At 42.1% G+C, this 15,420-nt stretch overlaps 2 protein-coding genes across 2 annotated transcripts in view; both read left to right on the top strand.

Annotated features, from left to right (window-relative positions):
• The first annotated feature begins 1,070 nt into the window (after nucleotides 1-1,070).
• LOC111257809 lies at nucleotides 1,071-1,910 on the top strand. The gene is made up of 2 exons (XM_022827903.1): nucleotides 1,071-1,362; nucleotides 1,474-1,910. Exons 1-2 carry the CDS (start codon nucleotides 1,071-1,073, stop codon nucleotides 1,908-1,910), a joined length of 729 nt encoding a protein of 242 aa, XP_022683638.1.
• A 4,881-nt stretch (nucleotides 1,911-6,791) lies between these two features.
• Nucleotides 6,792-15,420, top strand: part of LOC101755575 (DExH-box ATP-dependent RNA helicase DExH11) — a 17,453-nt gene continuing 8,824 nt past the window's right edge. Inside the window, exons 1-15 of the mRNA XM_004951786.3 lie at nucleotides 6,792-7,001; nucleotides 7,098-7,631; nucleotides 7,733-7,813; nucleotides 7,895-8,012; nucleotides 8,204-8,406; nucleotides 8,570-8,677; nucleotides 9,659-9,760; nucleotides 10,101-10,301; nucleotides 10,405-10,515; nucleotides 11,075-11,142; nucleotides 12,324-12,690; nucleotides 12,940-13,095; nucleotides 13,182-13,292; nucleotides 13,765-13,818; nucleotides 14,444-14,701. Coding sequence (XP_004951843.1) covers nucleotides 6,876-7,001; nucleotides 7,098-7,631; nucleotides 7,733-7,813; nucleotides 7,895-8,012; nucleotides 8,204-8,406; nucleotides 8,570-8,677; nucleotides 9,659-9,760; nucleotides 10,101-10,301; nucleotides 10,405-10,515; nucleotides 11,075-11,142; nucleotides 12,324-12,690; nucleotides 12,940-13,095; nucleotides 13,182-13,292; nucleotides 13,765-13,818; nucleotides 14,444-14,701 — 2,598 coding nt within the window. The 5' untranslated portion in view covers nucleotides 6,792-6,875. The remainder of the gene's footprint in view (nucleotides 7,002-7,097; nucleotides 7,632-7,732; nucleotides 7,814-7,894; nucleotides 8,013-8,203; nucleotides 8,407-8,569; nucleotides 8,678-9,658; nucleotides 9,761-10,100; nucleotides 10,302-10,404; nucleotides 10,516-11,074; nucleotides 11,143-12,323; nucleotides 12,691-12,939; nucleotides 13,096-13,181; nucleotides 13,293-13,764; nucleotides 13,819-14,443; nucleotides 14,702-15,420) is intronic.

Consider the following 15,420-nt stretch of genomic DNA (forward strand, 5'->3'; position numbering starts at 1 on the left):
CCAGAGTGTACCATGCTAAACTATTAGATCTCCATGATTTCTTGATCAAGAAGGGGCATCTCAGCACTGTGGCAGCATGGGCACATGTAACAGAGTTCCAGAAGAGGGGTTTACCACACGAGCACTTTCTGTTGGTTATGGATGCTGGAAGCAAGTTAAAGAGCCCTAATGATTACGATAGGTACATATCAGCAGAAATTCCTGACCCCAATAAATATCCTCAGTTGCACCAGCTTGTTGCCAAGCATTTGATGCATGGTCCTTGTGGTACTCTTAACAAAGATTGTCTATGCATGATAGACGGTCAGTGTCATTTCCACTATCCTTGACAGTTCAGTGAAATGACGCAACAAGGTAAGGACACATATCCAATATATAGAAAGAAGGGAGGATGGGCAGAAAGTGAAGGTTAGAAGCGAGGAATTGGATAATAGGTGGGTGGTGCCTTATAATCTAGTGCTCCTAATGAGGTATAACTGCCATATCAATGTTGAGATTTGTAGCAGCATCAAGTCAGTTAAATATCTCTACAAATACATATATAAAGGTCATGATCGTGCATCACTTATCGTTGATGCAAAAGGAAATGAGCACATGGTAATCAATGAGATCAAGCAGTACTGTGATGCCAAAATGATTACAGCTATAGAAGCAGTCTACAGGTTGTTTGGTTTTAAGTTGTATTCAATATGGCCACCTGCCCTGCAGATGCAAGTACACCTTCCTGGTTTGCACATGGTTGCCTACAAGTCAACAGACAACCTAAAAGACGTTGTGCAGCGTAAAAAATCCCAGAGGTCAATGCTAAATGAGTACTTTAAGATGAATGAAAATAATCCTAAGGCCCATTAGTACCTGTACAAGGAGTTTCCAAAGTACTTCACATAGAACAAGTCTGGAAAATATTGAAAACCTAGAGTTGCAAAAAATAGGCTTATGTAAATCCCTCTGAAGGTGATAGATACTACCTTCGGGTGCTGCTGAACCATGTGAGGGGTGCAACCTCATACGAGAACTTCAAAACATGACGTGGTATTCCATATGAGACTTTTAGAGCAGCTGCTGAAGCCATGGGGTTTGTAGATACTGATAAGTCATTAGATGAGCGTCTGACTCAATGTGCCATGGTCAGGTTTCCTTCTTCTCTCCGTAGGCTTTTTGCCACTATTGTGGTTTTCTGCGAGTGCACCAATGTCCGCCATCTATGGGACAAGCATTATGAATCATTGGCTGAGGATTTCCGGCGTACTAATGACAACAACACTGTGGTTGAGCAGATGGTGCTCCGTGATATTTCTCATCATCTGACGTCCATGGGAAAAGACATCAGGCACTATGGTCCTCCAGAACTACATGAGTCAGGTTAGTTTGATCTAAATTTTGTATGAAAAAAACTTAATTTTACCCCTCTAAATTTTGCATGTCATTTGTATAATTGGTAATAATGTTGATAAGTTTTCTTGTTTTGTGCAGACAATCAGCACTCTAGAGATCATTATAGAGAGCTTACAGAGGAGCAGAATCTCGATTATGAAGAGGAACACTTGAAGATAATAGATACGCTTAATGCAGAACAAAGGGTAGGTTTTGAGGAGATACTTGAACATGTTATGAAGGGCAAGGGACATATTTTCTTTTTGGATGGTCCCAGCGGCACCGGTAAGACCTATCTATATAAAGCATTGCTTGCAAAGGTGCGCTCTGTGGATCTTATCGTCGTTGCTACAACAACATCTGGTATTGCATCATCCATTATGCCTGGTGGACGCACTGGCCACTCTCGGTTCAAGATTCCAATCAAGTTAGGTGATAACACTATGTGTAGTTGTACAAAGCAGGGTGGGACAACCAAATTACTTAGGAGAACATCTTTGATAATTTGGGATGAGGTAGTAATGACTAAGAGATAGGCCGTTGAAGCACTAGACAGGACATTGCAGGATGTAATGGAATGTACACAACCATTTGGCGATAAGGCAATGTTATATGGAGGTGACTTTAGATAGGTTCTTCCTATTGTGGCCCGTGGTACAAGAGCACATATCACTGATGCTACTTTGCTCAGATCATACATATGGCAAAGTGTTTAGTGCATCCGACTGACCCAGAACATGAGAGCACAGTCCGACACATGGTTTGTAGATTATCTGCTGAGGATCGGTAACGGCACCGAGGAAGGAAAAAAAGAGAAGCAGTTTCAGTTTAGATGTAATAATTTGGCCACATGTCTGTTGGTTCTTCTGCCCACTTTATAAAAAAACTTCCTTCATTGCTCAACTAAATTTCTTGATCAACATTTTCAAAATTAAATAAAGCAAGGGAGAAACGAGATTGTGATTAGTTAGATCTAATTTTATAGAAAGAACTATCACGCCCAAATTTGTGGAGCCATGTTTGGAAATAAAAAAATTAAATAAAGTAAGGTCCCGTTTGGTACGAAGGAATTGGAATCTATTTAATGGAGTAGGCTAATTTATGTTGGAATGTGGCATTCCACAACTTTCCAAAGTTTATATATAAGCCTATCTTAAATTCATGGGGTGGGAGATGGAAATTGATTCTATAGATTATGGTTATTAGAATGGAATTCAATTCTTATAGCACGCTCTTAGACTCGCTTCTCTATGGTAGAAGTGCAGCATATAAGTATCTCTCCCATATCACCAACTATAATATACAACTATATTCCACATACAATTATATTAGCTTAATTAATTTGTGTCTAAATTATGATTATTATGATGGAATTCAATTCCAATGATCCAAACGGGGCCTAAGGGAAAAATGAGATTGCGATAGGAAGAATTATCAAATTACATTCCATGGTCGTGGCGTAACACATAACGACATAACAACTACATGGTGCCAAATTTGGAAATACAAAACTTAAATTTAGGAAGAAACGAGATTGTGATTGGTTAGATAATAATTTTAGTTAAAGAGTCAACCAGAAAGGCTCTAAAAAATGTTTCATTTTGCAATATACGCATCTAGACACAAGCACAATTGTTCCCTTTTATTTGATCAATTGTACGTAGGGCTGGACGCGAAGTTAGAAACTCACGAGTTGGCTCGGCTCATTCATATTTAGGTTCAGTTCGGCTTGGCTTGGTGAATTTTTAAACGAGTCGAGCAGCTATTTTTACTTGTTTTGTTAACAAGCCGAGTTACTCATGAGCCAACTGAGCTAGAAGGCTAAAGGTTCAACACCGAGATGTGAATTAGAAGAGTCTACACTACACCATGGTTAGAGTGTAGAAACCATTACCTTGTGGTGAAATATTTGTATGACTACATGTTGAAAAAAGGTGAAAAAGTATATGGTCAAGGTCCGTATGAGTCGGTTAGTTGATAAAGATAGATTGTTAATGTATCAGCATTAAACAAGTATTTCAATCGATACGTATGCCTTTTATTGCTTACTCGGATTCCTATAATAAATATTTATCTTATTTTATTTTAAAAAATATTTATCATGTTTTAATTATACACGTGCCTATGGCACATCCACTATTCCCTTAAAGCCACAAGAGTTTCAAATCACCCCATGCCTCACGGTCGCTGCCAAATTTTCAGCTCAATCGTTTTCAGTACACGTTCATGAATATAAGATCTTGAGAAATGCATGGCAACGTGGTGAACTTCCGAAATCCCCAATACACGTTGCTAAATGTTTGCGCGAACCTTCCACCCGGTCTCCCTCTTTCCTCTCGCTGTCGTTGATATTTTCCTGAGGTGACACCCCAGTAGCTGGCACTAACACTGCGGAGAAAATGGCCACATCTTTCGTTGCTTGCTGTTCCAGCGGTCACGCTAGCGAGAGGGGCCATCCGCCTATACATCCCCCGGCCGTCAAATCGTGCGGTACCTTTCGAGCAAGGTGATACCGGTACCAATAGACTCGCGAAATTCTCACCTAGAACCAAGCCTAACTTTGTGGGGCTCATCATCGTTCTCACTGCTACCCTAGTGGTTGAACTACTTTTTCAACGTTTTACAAAATTTTCTGCCCTAAGAGCTGAATAGTTTTCGTAAAATTCATCTGAAAATTGAAAGAAATTTGACACCGTACGTGGCAGGTAACAGGTTCAGATCCAGCAGCTGCCTTGACGACGACGCCTGTCCCTGCCGAGCTCGGCCTTGGCCCTGCGCAGGCGGGCCTTGTAATCCTTTGTCCAAGCGCGGAATTGTGCCTTGAGCCTCTTCAGGTCGTCGGTGGAGCTGCCGCCGCTCGGGGCGGCCGCAGCCGGCTGCCACGGCCCCGTAGCTGGCGGCGCCTCACCGACGAGCGCCGCCGCGCCGCGCTTCAGCGTGTGGCTCTGCCGCCGGAACTCCGCGCCGAGGCGGCTCACCGCGCTCCGCCTGGCGACCTGCACCAACATACGGTCCCGCCCGTGCCACAGCCTCACCGGCGGCGGCTCCTCCGACGTGTTCATCTGGAGTTCCGAACATTCCCGGCGATCGCGCGCCGCTTCCTCGGCCCTTCGTGCCGCGTCCCGAGCCAGCTGCATGAACACAGACACGCAGGAAAAGATGATGGCCGCCGGATCATCGTTCAGAGTTTCAGAGTGGACGCTGCCATGTTGTTGTGTTCGGAGACTCTGATAGAACAGACCTGCAGAGTAGCCATTTGCTCGTGGAAGGCTTCCTCCAGGGACTTGATCCTGATCTCGTACTCCAGCCACCTGATGTGGTAGCTCTCGATCCGCCGCTTCAGCGCGGCGTTCTCCTCCTCCTTGCGCCGCAGCTGCGCCTCCACCTCCGCCGCCTTCCTCTCGAGCTCCTCCACCACCAGCGAAACGTCATCCGTCGTCGACGATGTCGCGTCTTCCTGTTCCTGGCATAGATGAGCAAAGCCATTTAATTGTGCGTCACCTCTCATGCTCAGTTGATCGAGACGAATCAGTGGACAATGCTGATGATGTTAATGGAGGTTGGAAGGGGATTGAGAGATGGAACCTTGGGCAGTGACGACGACGAAGACGGTGATGGCGGCGACAATGTCTGCGGCGGCGCGGCGGGCCGGGCCCTGCGCCGCGACGGATGGCGGCCTCGTGCAGTCGGCCGTGCGGGCAGAGGCGGCGGCGGCGGGGAGGCGAGGGTGTCGTCTAGGGGCGCGTCGACGTCGCCGCCGCCTCCACCTGATCCTCGCATCAGCGAGAGGAGCATCGCTTCCAGGGAGCTCAGGGCGGACGTTGACAAAGCCGACATCGCCATGACCGGCGTTCCAGCTGACGCCAATGCCGACGACACGCTGCGGCACGTGTGTGGAAGCTGCAGGTCGATCGACTCGTATCCTCGCATCAAGAATTCATGGCGTGCGACGCGATGAGCTCCGGATTAATAGAGGCGAATTCGGAACGACTTGCTGCAGCATCGGGAATCCGGGACGGGAAGCCCTTAATGATCGACGAGGAGGTGCATGAAGGTATCGAGCCGGAGCGAATAACGAGGGCGATGGGATTGAGGATCGGAGAGGAGGCAGAGCAGCCGGTACCGGTAAAATAGGATCTTTGAATTTTAACCACACACCTCGTAGGTTTCCTTCACTTTCTTCTATTTCGCCTTGTGAATTGGAACTCTTTGAATTTTGAAAACTCGTTGCATTGTTTTTTAAACTTCTCGTCAGAGTTGCTGCGTTAGGCCTAAAGAAGATATTTTGTAGTGCTATCGGTTAAGTTTTTATTGCTAATTGCTATGTCCAGACTATATGTATCTTTATTTTCAATATGTGTTGCCGTGTTAGGCCTAAAGAAGGGAACTTAAATTTGCAAATTATAAACATGTACACTGTATTTTTTTTAATGGAAACTAGTTCTAGCCTCCCCTCAAACTAACAAAGAACATGGGAAACTTTTTCTTCTTTTAAAAGGATACTCCATCTGGTTAGATTTTTAAAAAAAATCATAAAGAAATAAAATCGTGCTTCCTATGTTATATACTCCGTACTATACACATAGTTTCTGAGAGATAAATAAATAAAATCATAAATTTCCTGTGCATGTACATTTACGCACAAGAAAACGGTATGAACTTTATGATTTTTTATAAATGATTTGTCTAAATTCTAAAAAGAAAGTCGGGATATCAACATTTATAAAATTACAGACCTGCCCTGACCATTATAAAACAATTTTAAAAGAAATAACCCCCTTTTGCACAATCTCTCCATTCCAATGGGGTTTGAGTTTGAAATAGGTCTTAACAAAAGGGGAAAAAATCTACGTGAATTTTTTATAACCTCTAAACAAGCCTTAAGCTGCCCTGCAGGCGTGCCTGTTCGATAATTCCATGCCTACCTTGATCACTAAACAAAAGATATTTACGAAAATCACCCTTATCAATTGTTGGGGAGTTTTCTTGATTTCCATTGGAAATCATTGGTTCTAGCACAACCTCTACATTTCGAAGGGGTTCTAGGCCTTGTTTAGTTCCCAATTTGGAAGTGGCAAAATTGGCATTTTGCCATAAATGCGCAACTGTAGCGTTTCGTTTGTATTGGTGAATTATTGTCCAAATATTGACTAATTAGGCTTAAAAGATTCGTCTCGCAAAGTACAACAAAACTGTGCAATTAGTTTTTGATTTCGTCTACATTTAGTACTCCATGCATGTACCGCAAGTTTGATGTGACGGAGAATCTTCTTTTTGCATAGTGTCAAAGTTGGAAGTTGGGAGGGAACTAAGCCCTAGTTTGAAACGGGTCTAAACTCTTAACCAAAGGGGAAAATTCTATACGGTTTTAGTTCAGATGCCATGCTGACATGCTGTCAAGATTTTTTTTTGGTAATGATTCTCCAGGACATGACCGAAGTTCCAAGCTCTGAACTCTGAAGCAGTTCGTCGAAACGGCCGTCTCACCGCGGGGCGCCTCCATGGACGGCCCTGACCCCTCGCCGGCGAGCGAGTTGCCGTTCCGCATCAGCTTCTCCGGCCACGGCGGCCACCTCCGCCTCGACCCTACCCCGCAACCGTCCAGCGCCATTCCCGACTTCGTCCCGGTACGTACGCAACCCACCACTTCGCCCAAAATCACCCGTGTTGTTCTCTGCAATCTGTAAACCCTAAACCCACCGTTGTTGTGGCGGCGACCGCAGCCGCCGGCCTACCCGCCTGGGAGCCCGAGCAGCGTGAAGGAGTACCTCGAGGCGAACTACCTCAACCCCGAGCTCCACCTCCCCACCGCGGCCGATGCCGGGAGGGTGTGGGACTTGGACTGGTTCGCCCTGGCCAAGCCACCGCTGGAGCCCTCCGCTCCCCGCACCATGCTCGCGCCCGCCTGGGAGCCGCCTTTCCGGCGCGGTCGGGGGACGTCGCAGTCCGCGTCGGAGCCGCAAGTATGGGATCCTGAGTCCGTGCAGATGGAGATGGGCGAGGTGTTCGGTTCGGGGACCGGGGGGTTGGCGCCGCGGATGCCTGGTCCGGCGAAGGACTTCGTCAGGGGGAGCATCAACAACAGACCCTTTCGTCCGGGTGGTCTACTGGATGATGATGCTGAGGTGGCTGCATTGGAGAAGGCATTCCCAGAGGGTGCGCGGAACGGTGATTGGGTGCATGAGCTTATGACCGGTGGCCCGGCGCAGGTTGCTCCTCCGGGGTTCCGCAAGGGATTGGAGTTGGGCCCGTTGAAGGTTTGTCCCTTACTAAATTTCTATCTCTTTTGCCATGTAACCGTAAGGATTGTTGTGGATGCGCCAAATTCTCACTGCGGTTGTTGGTACTTTTCTTGTAGGAGTATAAAAGCCACTGGAAGTGTTTCCGGAATGGAGAACTTGTAGAGGAGCAACCTGCATCGTCATCGAATGATACAATGGTAGTTAGAGCAACGTTCCACATTTTTGCACACTTTGCCATTATAGAGTTGTTATAGTCTGATTGTCACATTTTTGTGCAGGAAAAATACTCGGTGCAGTTTGATGATCTTTTCAAGATAGCTTGGGAGGAAGATGCCGCCAACAAGGCGTTACAGGAGGATGATGTTCAACAATCAGCTGAAGATGAGGGAACTGAAGGTACTTCGTTGCTGTCATAGATCACATGTTCAAATCACATGAGTATATTCTCTTTTGGGTCTTGGCAAATTGTAATAGTTAAGAGATAATGGGCCATCATCGCCATTATGACTACTAGCACGTTATTAGTGTTTCTGTGTGTTTGTTAACTCTTTGTTGGTTCTTGTTAAGCTTTCATATTCCATTGGCAGGAGTTGGCGAACAAAAAGTTGATGCATTGCAAGATGCTTCTGAGACCGTAACCAAGCTAGATGCTGAGAAACATGAAGTAGATGCTATAAGTGATGATCCTGGAACTCAAACAGACTTGGATCTAATGCTATCTGCTGAAGTTCAATATGCACGAAGAGAATCAGGTGTATCAGGTGATGACAAGCCAACACAGGATGGCAAGGTAGGCACACTTATGCTTTGTTTTGTATCTCACTTTGTATGATGTGCTTCGCATTCCATAACCTTCATGGGTGGATAGCATTGCAGAAAGTAGTCTCGCAATCCTCTAAAGATAGATCATGGATGAATTGATAACGGCAATGTATCTCTATTTCACTTAATAGGTTTGGGCACTTGTTGGCGGGGACGAAGACATTGTGACTAACTTCTACAAACTCGTTCCTGATATGGCAATTGAATTTCCATTTGAATTAGATAAGTTCCAGAAGGAGGTAAGGTACTCATAAGCTTCTGTGCCTTCTATCTCAATGTCTTCTCTATACTGATCGCAGCATCTAGTAGAGTACACTACATCATCCAAAGAGCACACACTGCTCCTTTTTTACATAAACTTTGATAGGCACATTTGTTCTACATGCTTGTGATTGTGATACTTTGTCTATATTTGACCCGCCTTAGCTTTCAAATTTACATAGTACACACTCAAGTCACAACTTGAACCTGACAAGATTTGTATTGGGACTTAGGAGAGTTAAAGTGACCTGAGTCACTATAGATATGTTGAGAACACACTCCCGTATTTTTGTGTATGGGAGCTAATAATGTTCACTGTCTAAAACTTCATGCTCTGCCGTTTTCCATTTTCTTTATGCACCACAGTGTGAATTTCTTATGCGTTGTTAACATGAACTCTGACAAATCTCACTCAAATTATACTAGGAATTATTAGTCCTTTGAAATAAAGACTGTGCCACTGAAATTTCTGTCCTTGCTATCCGAGGCCTCTGGCTTTCATATTTCTGAGTTTTCTCTTCAGTTTAAACAGCAATTTAGAAATTAATGAACGATGATGCTGTGTCTTGGGAATGTTATTCTATGCCGTTTTGAAGTTAGTTCTATGCATTGTTTTAATACAGGATTTAATTATGTAACACAATGAGTGCAAATAGTGTTGTTCTTCATACTGTTTTTTGCCTTGCAATACTGCATCAGATGTTTTCTGAAAGCAAGACAAATCTGCATATCTCGGTGAGAAATTTAAAACCAAGTCCAGTCTGCTTGTTTTCTTGTCCCTCCTGGAATAAAAGATTATCACAGGAATTTTGAATGAATGAAAAAAATCAAGTGAACAGATATTTCCTTTCCTGGCATGCATTTAGTTGCTATCACATACCTATCTGTTTTTGAACTTAGAAAAAATGGTTTTTAAATGCTCAGTCCTTAATTTATTTTTTTCTATCTGTCAAGCATAGGCTATATATTATCTTGAGAAGGGTGAATCAGTCTTCGTTGCAGCCCATACTTCAGCAGGAAAGACAGTTGTTGCCGAGTATGCATTTGCTTTAGCAACAAAAGTATGACTTCCTTTGCTCTTTCTTCTTCTTTTTTGGCACTTCTGTTTATTTGAAACCGCCTATCATCTTCCACACCTATAGCTTGTAAACCCTGAGGCTCAGCACCAGCTTTGGTTAGAAGGAAAGCTTTAACTTAGCATTACTCTTTGCTTTGAGAAGTGTGCAATTCTTAATTTCTGATAAGATTTCACTTTTACTTTTGTTAGTTGATCAATATTTAGACTACATACTTCAGTGAACTATCTCTCGTTACTTACCATAGTAGTTGGTTTAAAACCACACCCAATAAAAAGAAAAATGTTACATGGGTCTTTTGATGACATATAATCTTGTTATGCAGCATTGTACTCGGGCTGTCTATACTGCTCCTATTAAAACTATCAGCAACCAGAAATACCGAGATTTCTCTGGGAAGTTTGATGTAGGACTTCTGACAGGAGATGTCAGTATCAGGCCAGAGGCAACTTGTTTAATTATGACTACTGAAATATTGCGCTCAATGCTCTACAGAGGTGCGGACATTATACGCGATATTGAATGGGTAATCGACTTCAGTCCTAATTTATTCATACTGTTCTGTGGCTTTAATTTTAAATATCATTTTATAATTTATTAGTGCTGATGTGTGGTAACTATACAATCAGGTAATCTTTGATGAAGTGCATTATGTAAACGACGCTGAAAGAGGTGTAGTTTGGGAGGAGGTTATTATAATGCTCCCGAAGCACATTAACATTGTTCTTCTTTCGGCAACGGTACGGATTTAATGAAAACCGCACTTTCCACTACACTCACTATCAATCAAACATTCTGTGCACACTATTGGCTGTTCTGACAGTTGCTCAATAATAGTTAGGACAGTATAACATCCTGATGCCATTTGTAGTTGCTTTTGATCTTTTGAAATAGTTGATGCATAACTCTAATCTTAGGTAAATTTTGCTAGGAAGTGCAATTGTCGCTGTCCAAGTTATTTAGTATGCAAATATTATCTCATAATGCGATCACCCTGATTTCTGATACTCATGCAACAAAATGACATGTTCGCTGATGTTATTCATTCAAATTTTGGATGCTTGTATTCAATCGAAAACTGAAATAGTACTGCATGGAAATAGTATAACTGAAAATTGGCCCTCTAACTATGAGCTAGGGTTAATATAATAATTTAATGCAAAAATTACCATTTGACTGCATTGCAGTAATTGAAATTTCTTTTGCTTGCTATGAATAAAGTTTGAGAACTCTCTGTTATTTCTCTTGTTCAAATTTACTAGGGAGTTGAAGTGTTGAACCCTAATTGTTTCTTCGCAGGTTCCAAATACAGTTGAATTTGCTGACTGGATTGGTCGAACAAAGCAGAAGAAAATTCGTGTCACTTCGTAAGTGCAGTTAGTATGAATTTTTAGCTACTTACACCATAGGCCCTTGTTACCAGTTGGTTTAGCCACCAGGCCGGTTAGAATTACCCAATTAGCTTCTTTCTCTATTCTAGTCAATTGGTACATGGAATCTAACTTGCTAGAAATTGGATGCATGAAAATGAGAAAATATCGGTGGTACGACTACTATCACGGGAGTGTTATTTTACCAACCATTCATTTCAGTTGTTTTCCATGACAGAATTGAGGGTGGCTGCAGCCATTAAATACATGTACTCAATTGTATAAGAGGGAAACTAATAGGTTAGGATTGCTGGTAGGATATCAAATGCATATAAGCTGCAAGACTAGAAAAAATAATGGCTTAGGCCCTGTTTGTTTCAGCTTGTAGATTATGAAAAGCAGCTTGCAGATCGTAACAACCTACAATCTGGGGGGAGCATATTGTTGGATTTTAACAATCTTGCCTGTGGATGCCGGATGGTTACAGTCAGGGGGTGTGAAAATGCTTATTTTTTTTTCGGCTTGTGATTTTGAAATCTACAATCCCAAGCTGAAACAAACACGCTTGGCCTTGGATTTGAGGATATATGAAAATAATTTGAGCAAGTAGATGCATGTATCCAAGGACAACGATTGTCCTATGTACCGCAATGGAAGATGATTGTAGAAAAGGGTTTCTCCTCTGTTTGTTAATATAGATGATTAATGAAATTAGATCGCGACAAATTGCTAACATTGCACAAAAATGATACATTAATAGGCCAAAACCTGGTAGCATCTTAGTGAGGATTTTAGATCAATATGATACATATTGGTTGGTTAACATTTTGAATTTAAGATGCCAATCTTGATTGATTCAACTTAATGCCAAGACACCTATATAATAGTTACAAAATTGGACAAACCTGAGTGGTGGAACCCAAAGGGCCATGCTTTAATTAAACAAACTCAGTTGAGGGGTACAAATGAACTCAGTTGGTGTAAAGGGACTTGATTGCACATAAGTGGATAATATAGGGGATTTGATCAATAATATTAGACTATAGGGGTTTGTTGCAGAATGCTGAACTGTTAAGTGGCTAATAGTGTAGTTTTGCCTTATGTTCAAAATTTGAATATTCTTGGACACCTACAGCTCTAATTTTGATCACACAGTACTGTTATTATGTGTTTACCAGGACCAACAAAAGGCCTGTTCCGCTTGAGCATTGCTTGTTCTACTCTGGAGAAGTGTACAAAATATGCGAGAGGGATACCTTTCTTACTCAAGGATTTAGAGAAGCAAAAGATTCTTTCAAAAAGAAAAATTCGAACAAGCTTGGAGTGAAACCTGGTCCAAAGTCAGGAACCCCTGCAGTACGTGCTGGAACTCAAGGCAAAAACCCAGATACATCAAACAGGGGGAGAGATCAGAAGTACCCAAAGCACCACAATGCCAATTCAGGATCAGCAGTGGTTTCACAAAGCTCCTCAGGGCCAAAGAGACCAGACTCTTCATTTTGGATGCCGCTTGTGAATAACCTTCTGAAGAAATCCCTAGTGCCTGTATGTGAGAGAATAACTTTTGTGATTTCTCTATCATGCGATCATGACATTATTTGTTCTGTTGGACCTCTTTCTTGTTCATCATTTACATTGAATTCGTTTCATTCTTCATTTGTATGCTGAAACGTGAAATGACAATTACTCTCAACATTTGGTTATGGGTTCTACTTGTCCCTTTTATCAAAATCTTATCATGTCATTTCACATTTGACAAAAGGTTTATCTGATCATTGAGATGGTCCTTTGCAGGTGGTGATCTTTTGTTTCTCAAAGAATCGTTGTGATAGATCGGCAGATAGCATGTTTGGCGCTGATCTCACCAGTAGTTCGGAGAAAAGTGAAATCCGTGTCTTCTGTGACAAGGTGTTTTCACGCCTTAAAGGATCTGATAGGAACCTTCCACAGGTGATCTAATAGCTCATAAAATTTAGTGCTGTACCCCTGTGAGCCTTTGCTTCAATCAGTGCTTTAAGCTTTGACCTCCTTCATAGGTTGTGGGAATACAAAGCCTTCTACGAAGAGGAATTGGAGTGCACCATGCTGGGCTTCTCCCTATTGTGAAGGAAGTAGTTGAGATGCTATTCTGTCGTGGTGTGATCAAGGTTATGCTTTGAACATCTGGATGCTGTTTTACCAAGTACTAACCAATGCAGCAGCTCTTCGCCCCCGCCACCCCCCCCCCCCTTTTTTTTTTCTTTTTTCGTGATGCCATTTGTCATAGTAGTTTCACTTGAAGCTGTTAGGAAACTAGTCCATGCATGAACTCTAGTATATGAGACTGTTGGATGTTTGCTGGATTTGGAACAAAAAATTGTAAATGCTGACCACTGGCTTAAGTCCATCCTGTCCGAAGTTGCTGCAGTTATGCACAACCCATACCATGCACAGAAGGTGTTCTTTAACTTGAAACAGTATTAGAGAAACGATATTTGTGATCACATCACAGTTTCGTCAGTTGCTCCTGAAAAGTTCCCTTAAAAAAAAAACGCTCATGAGAAATATAGCATGTTCTGGTACAATCGTCTCTTAGTTAACTGAATGGTAAAAGTTTTGACTCTCTTGAACTCATTGCAGGTACTGTTTTCCACTGAAACATTTGCAATGGGTGTTAATGCACCAGCAAGAACGGTGAGATTCTATTTGTGCCTAATAAAAGTGTTTCAATGCAAGTATGTTGAACAAATCTCTCTAGTATTTATTAGTGTACCATTCGTCTCTATGTTATGTGGTACCACTTGCATTCCACTATCTACTAATTAATTTTATTTGTGTTATTTCAACCATGGGAATACAATTCCTGTCATTTTCCTGATGATACACAATCTCTTTCAAATTCATTGTAGTTTCACGAAAGGTACAACTGGGGATATCTAAGCGTAGATAGCAATTCAATTTATACGATGGCACTATGAACTGCAGGTTGGCATGCTTTAATTCAACATGCCTTGGATGCAACCACCTTTTCATGCACTTAACTTGACAACATTTATTTACATGTTTCTGTTTCTACATATTCTGTTGTTTGCTGTTTACTGTTACACGTGATGCATTGCTCAGCATTTCTTTGTTGGAAAGAGAACTCATCTAAACATTGATGCTCGAGACACACAGCTGCATGCCTTGATTCCTTGTTTCTTTGTGCACTTTTGGATTCAGCGAACTGTAACTATGCTTAGGCTGCACTTGCTTTTCCCACGCCTTTAAGCTGAGGATTGCGTAGCTAGCTCTGAGCGCATTTTTGTTAACCCAACAGGTTGTATTTGATTCCTTAAGAAAGTTTGATGGAAAAGAACACCGAAAATTGCTTCCAGGGGAGTATATTCAAATGGCTGGACGAGCTGGTAGGAGAGGACTTGATAACATTGGTACAGTGATCATTATGTGTCGTGATGAAATTCCTGAAGAAAGTGATTTGAAAAATTTGATTGTTGGAAAACCAACTCGATTGGAATCTCAATTTCGATTAACATACACTATGATACTACATCTTCTACGTGTGGAGGAGCTGAAGGTATACCTATGAACACTTATCATTGTACTTGGTTTGTTAGACTTTCTTCTTTTTTCAATTTCAGCTCCATATTTGATATGGATTTGCACCTGGGCCTGCTCAATCATCTTTTGATTCCTTATACCTGTCGGCATCCAGGCACATGTCATAAAGATACACATTTGAATTTTGGAGTTAGGACTGAAAATAGAATTAGACAAGACAATATTCATATCACCCTCTGTGCTTCTCTAAAGTACTTCATATTTTCTGTGTGTATGATGAATGTGTGAAAATCAATATGGTAGAAGCATTTCTGGAATAAAGGCTTCCCCTATTTATTCAGCATGTTAAGGGTAGTTGTGTAATAGTATGTGTGGGTTATGGATATTTGTGGTACTGCCCTTAACTACATATGGTTGCCCATTGGGCTCTTGAAATGCCACTTAAGTCTTCCCTTAAACATAGTAGCAAACTACCAGGTGAAGCCCTAACATCAGACTATTACACTACTACCCTCTTTTGATGTTTACAGTTACAATTGGCACTTCTTTTCATGGGCGTGGGAGGAAAATACAGTAGATTGCACTATGGCAATTTTACTTCCAATTGGAATGTATTTAATACATGACACCACCTTGTTAAATTTCTTTCTCTTTGATTTGACTATTCAGTCGGGGGGGGGGGGGGGGGGGGGGGAAAAAGCCCCTTTTTTTTTTCCAAAAAAATTTTTTTTTTTT

This window comes from Setaria italica, chromosome I (assembly GCF_000263155.2).
Source record: "Setaria italica strain Yugu1 chromosome I, Setaria_italica_v2.0, whole genome shotgun sequence".
In the NCBI taxonomy this organism is placed as follows: domain Eukaryota; kingdom Viridiplantae; phylum Streptophyta; class Magnoliopsida; order Poales; family Poaceae; genus Setaria; species Setaria italica.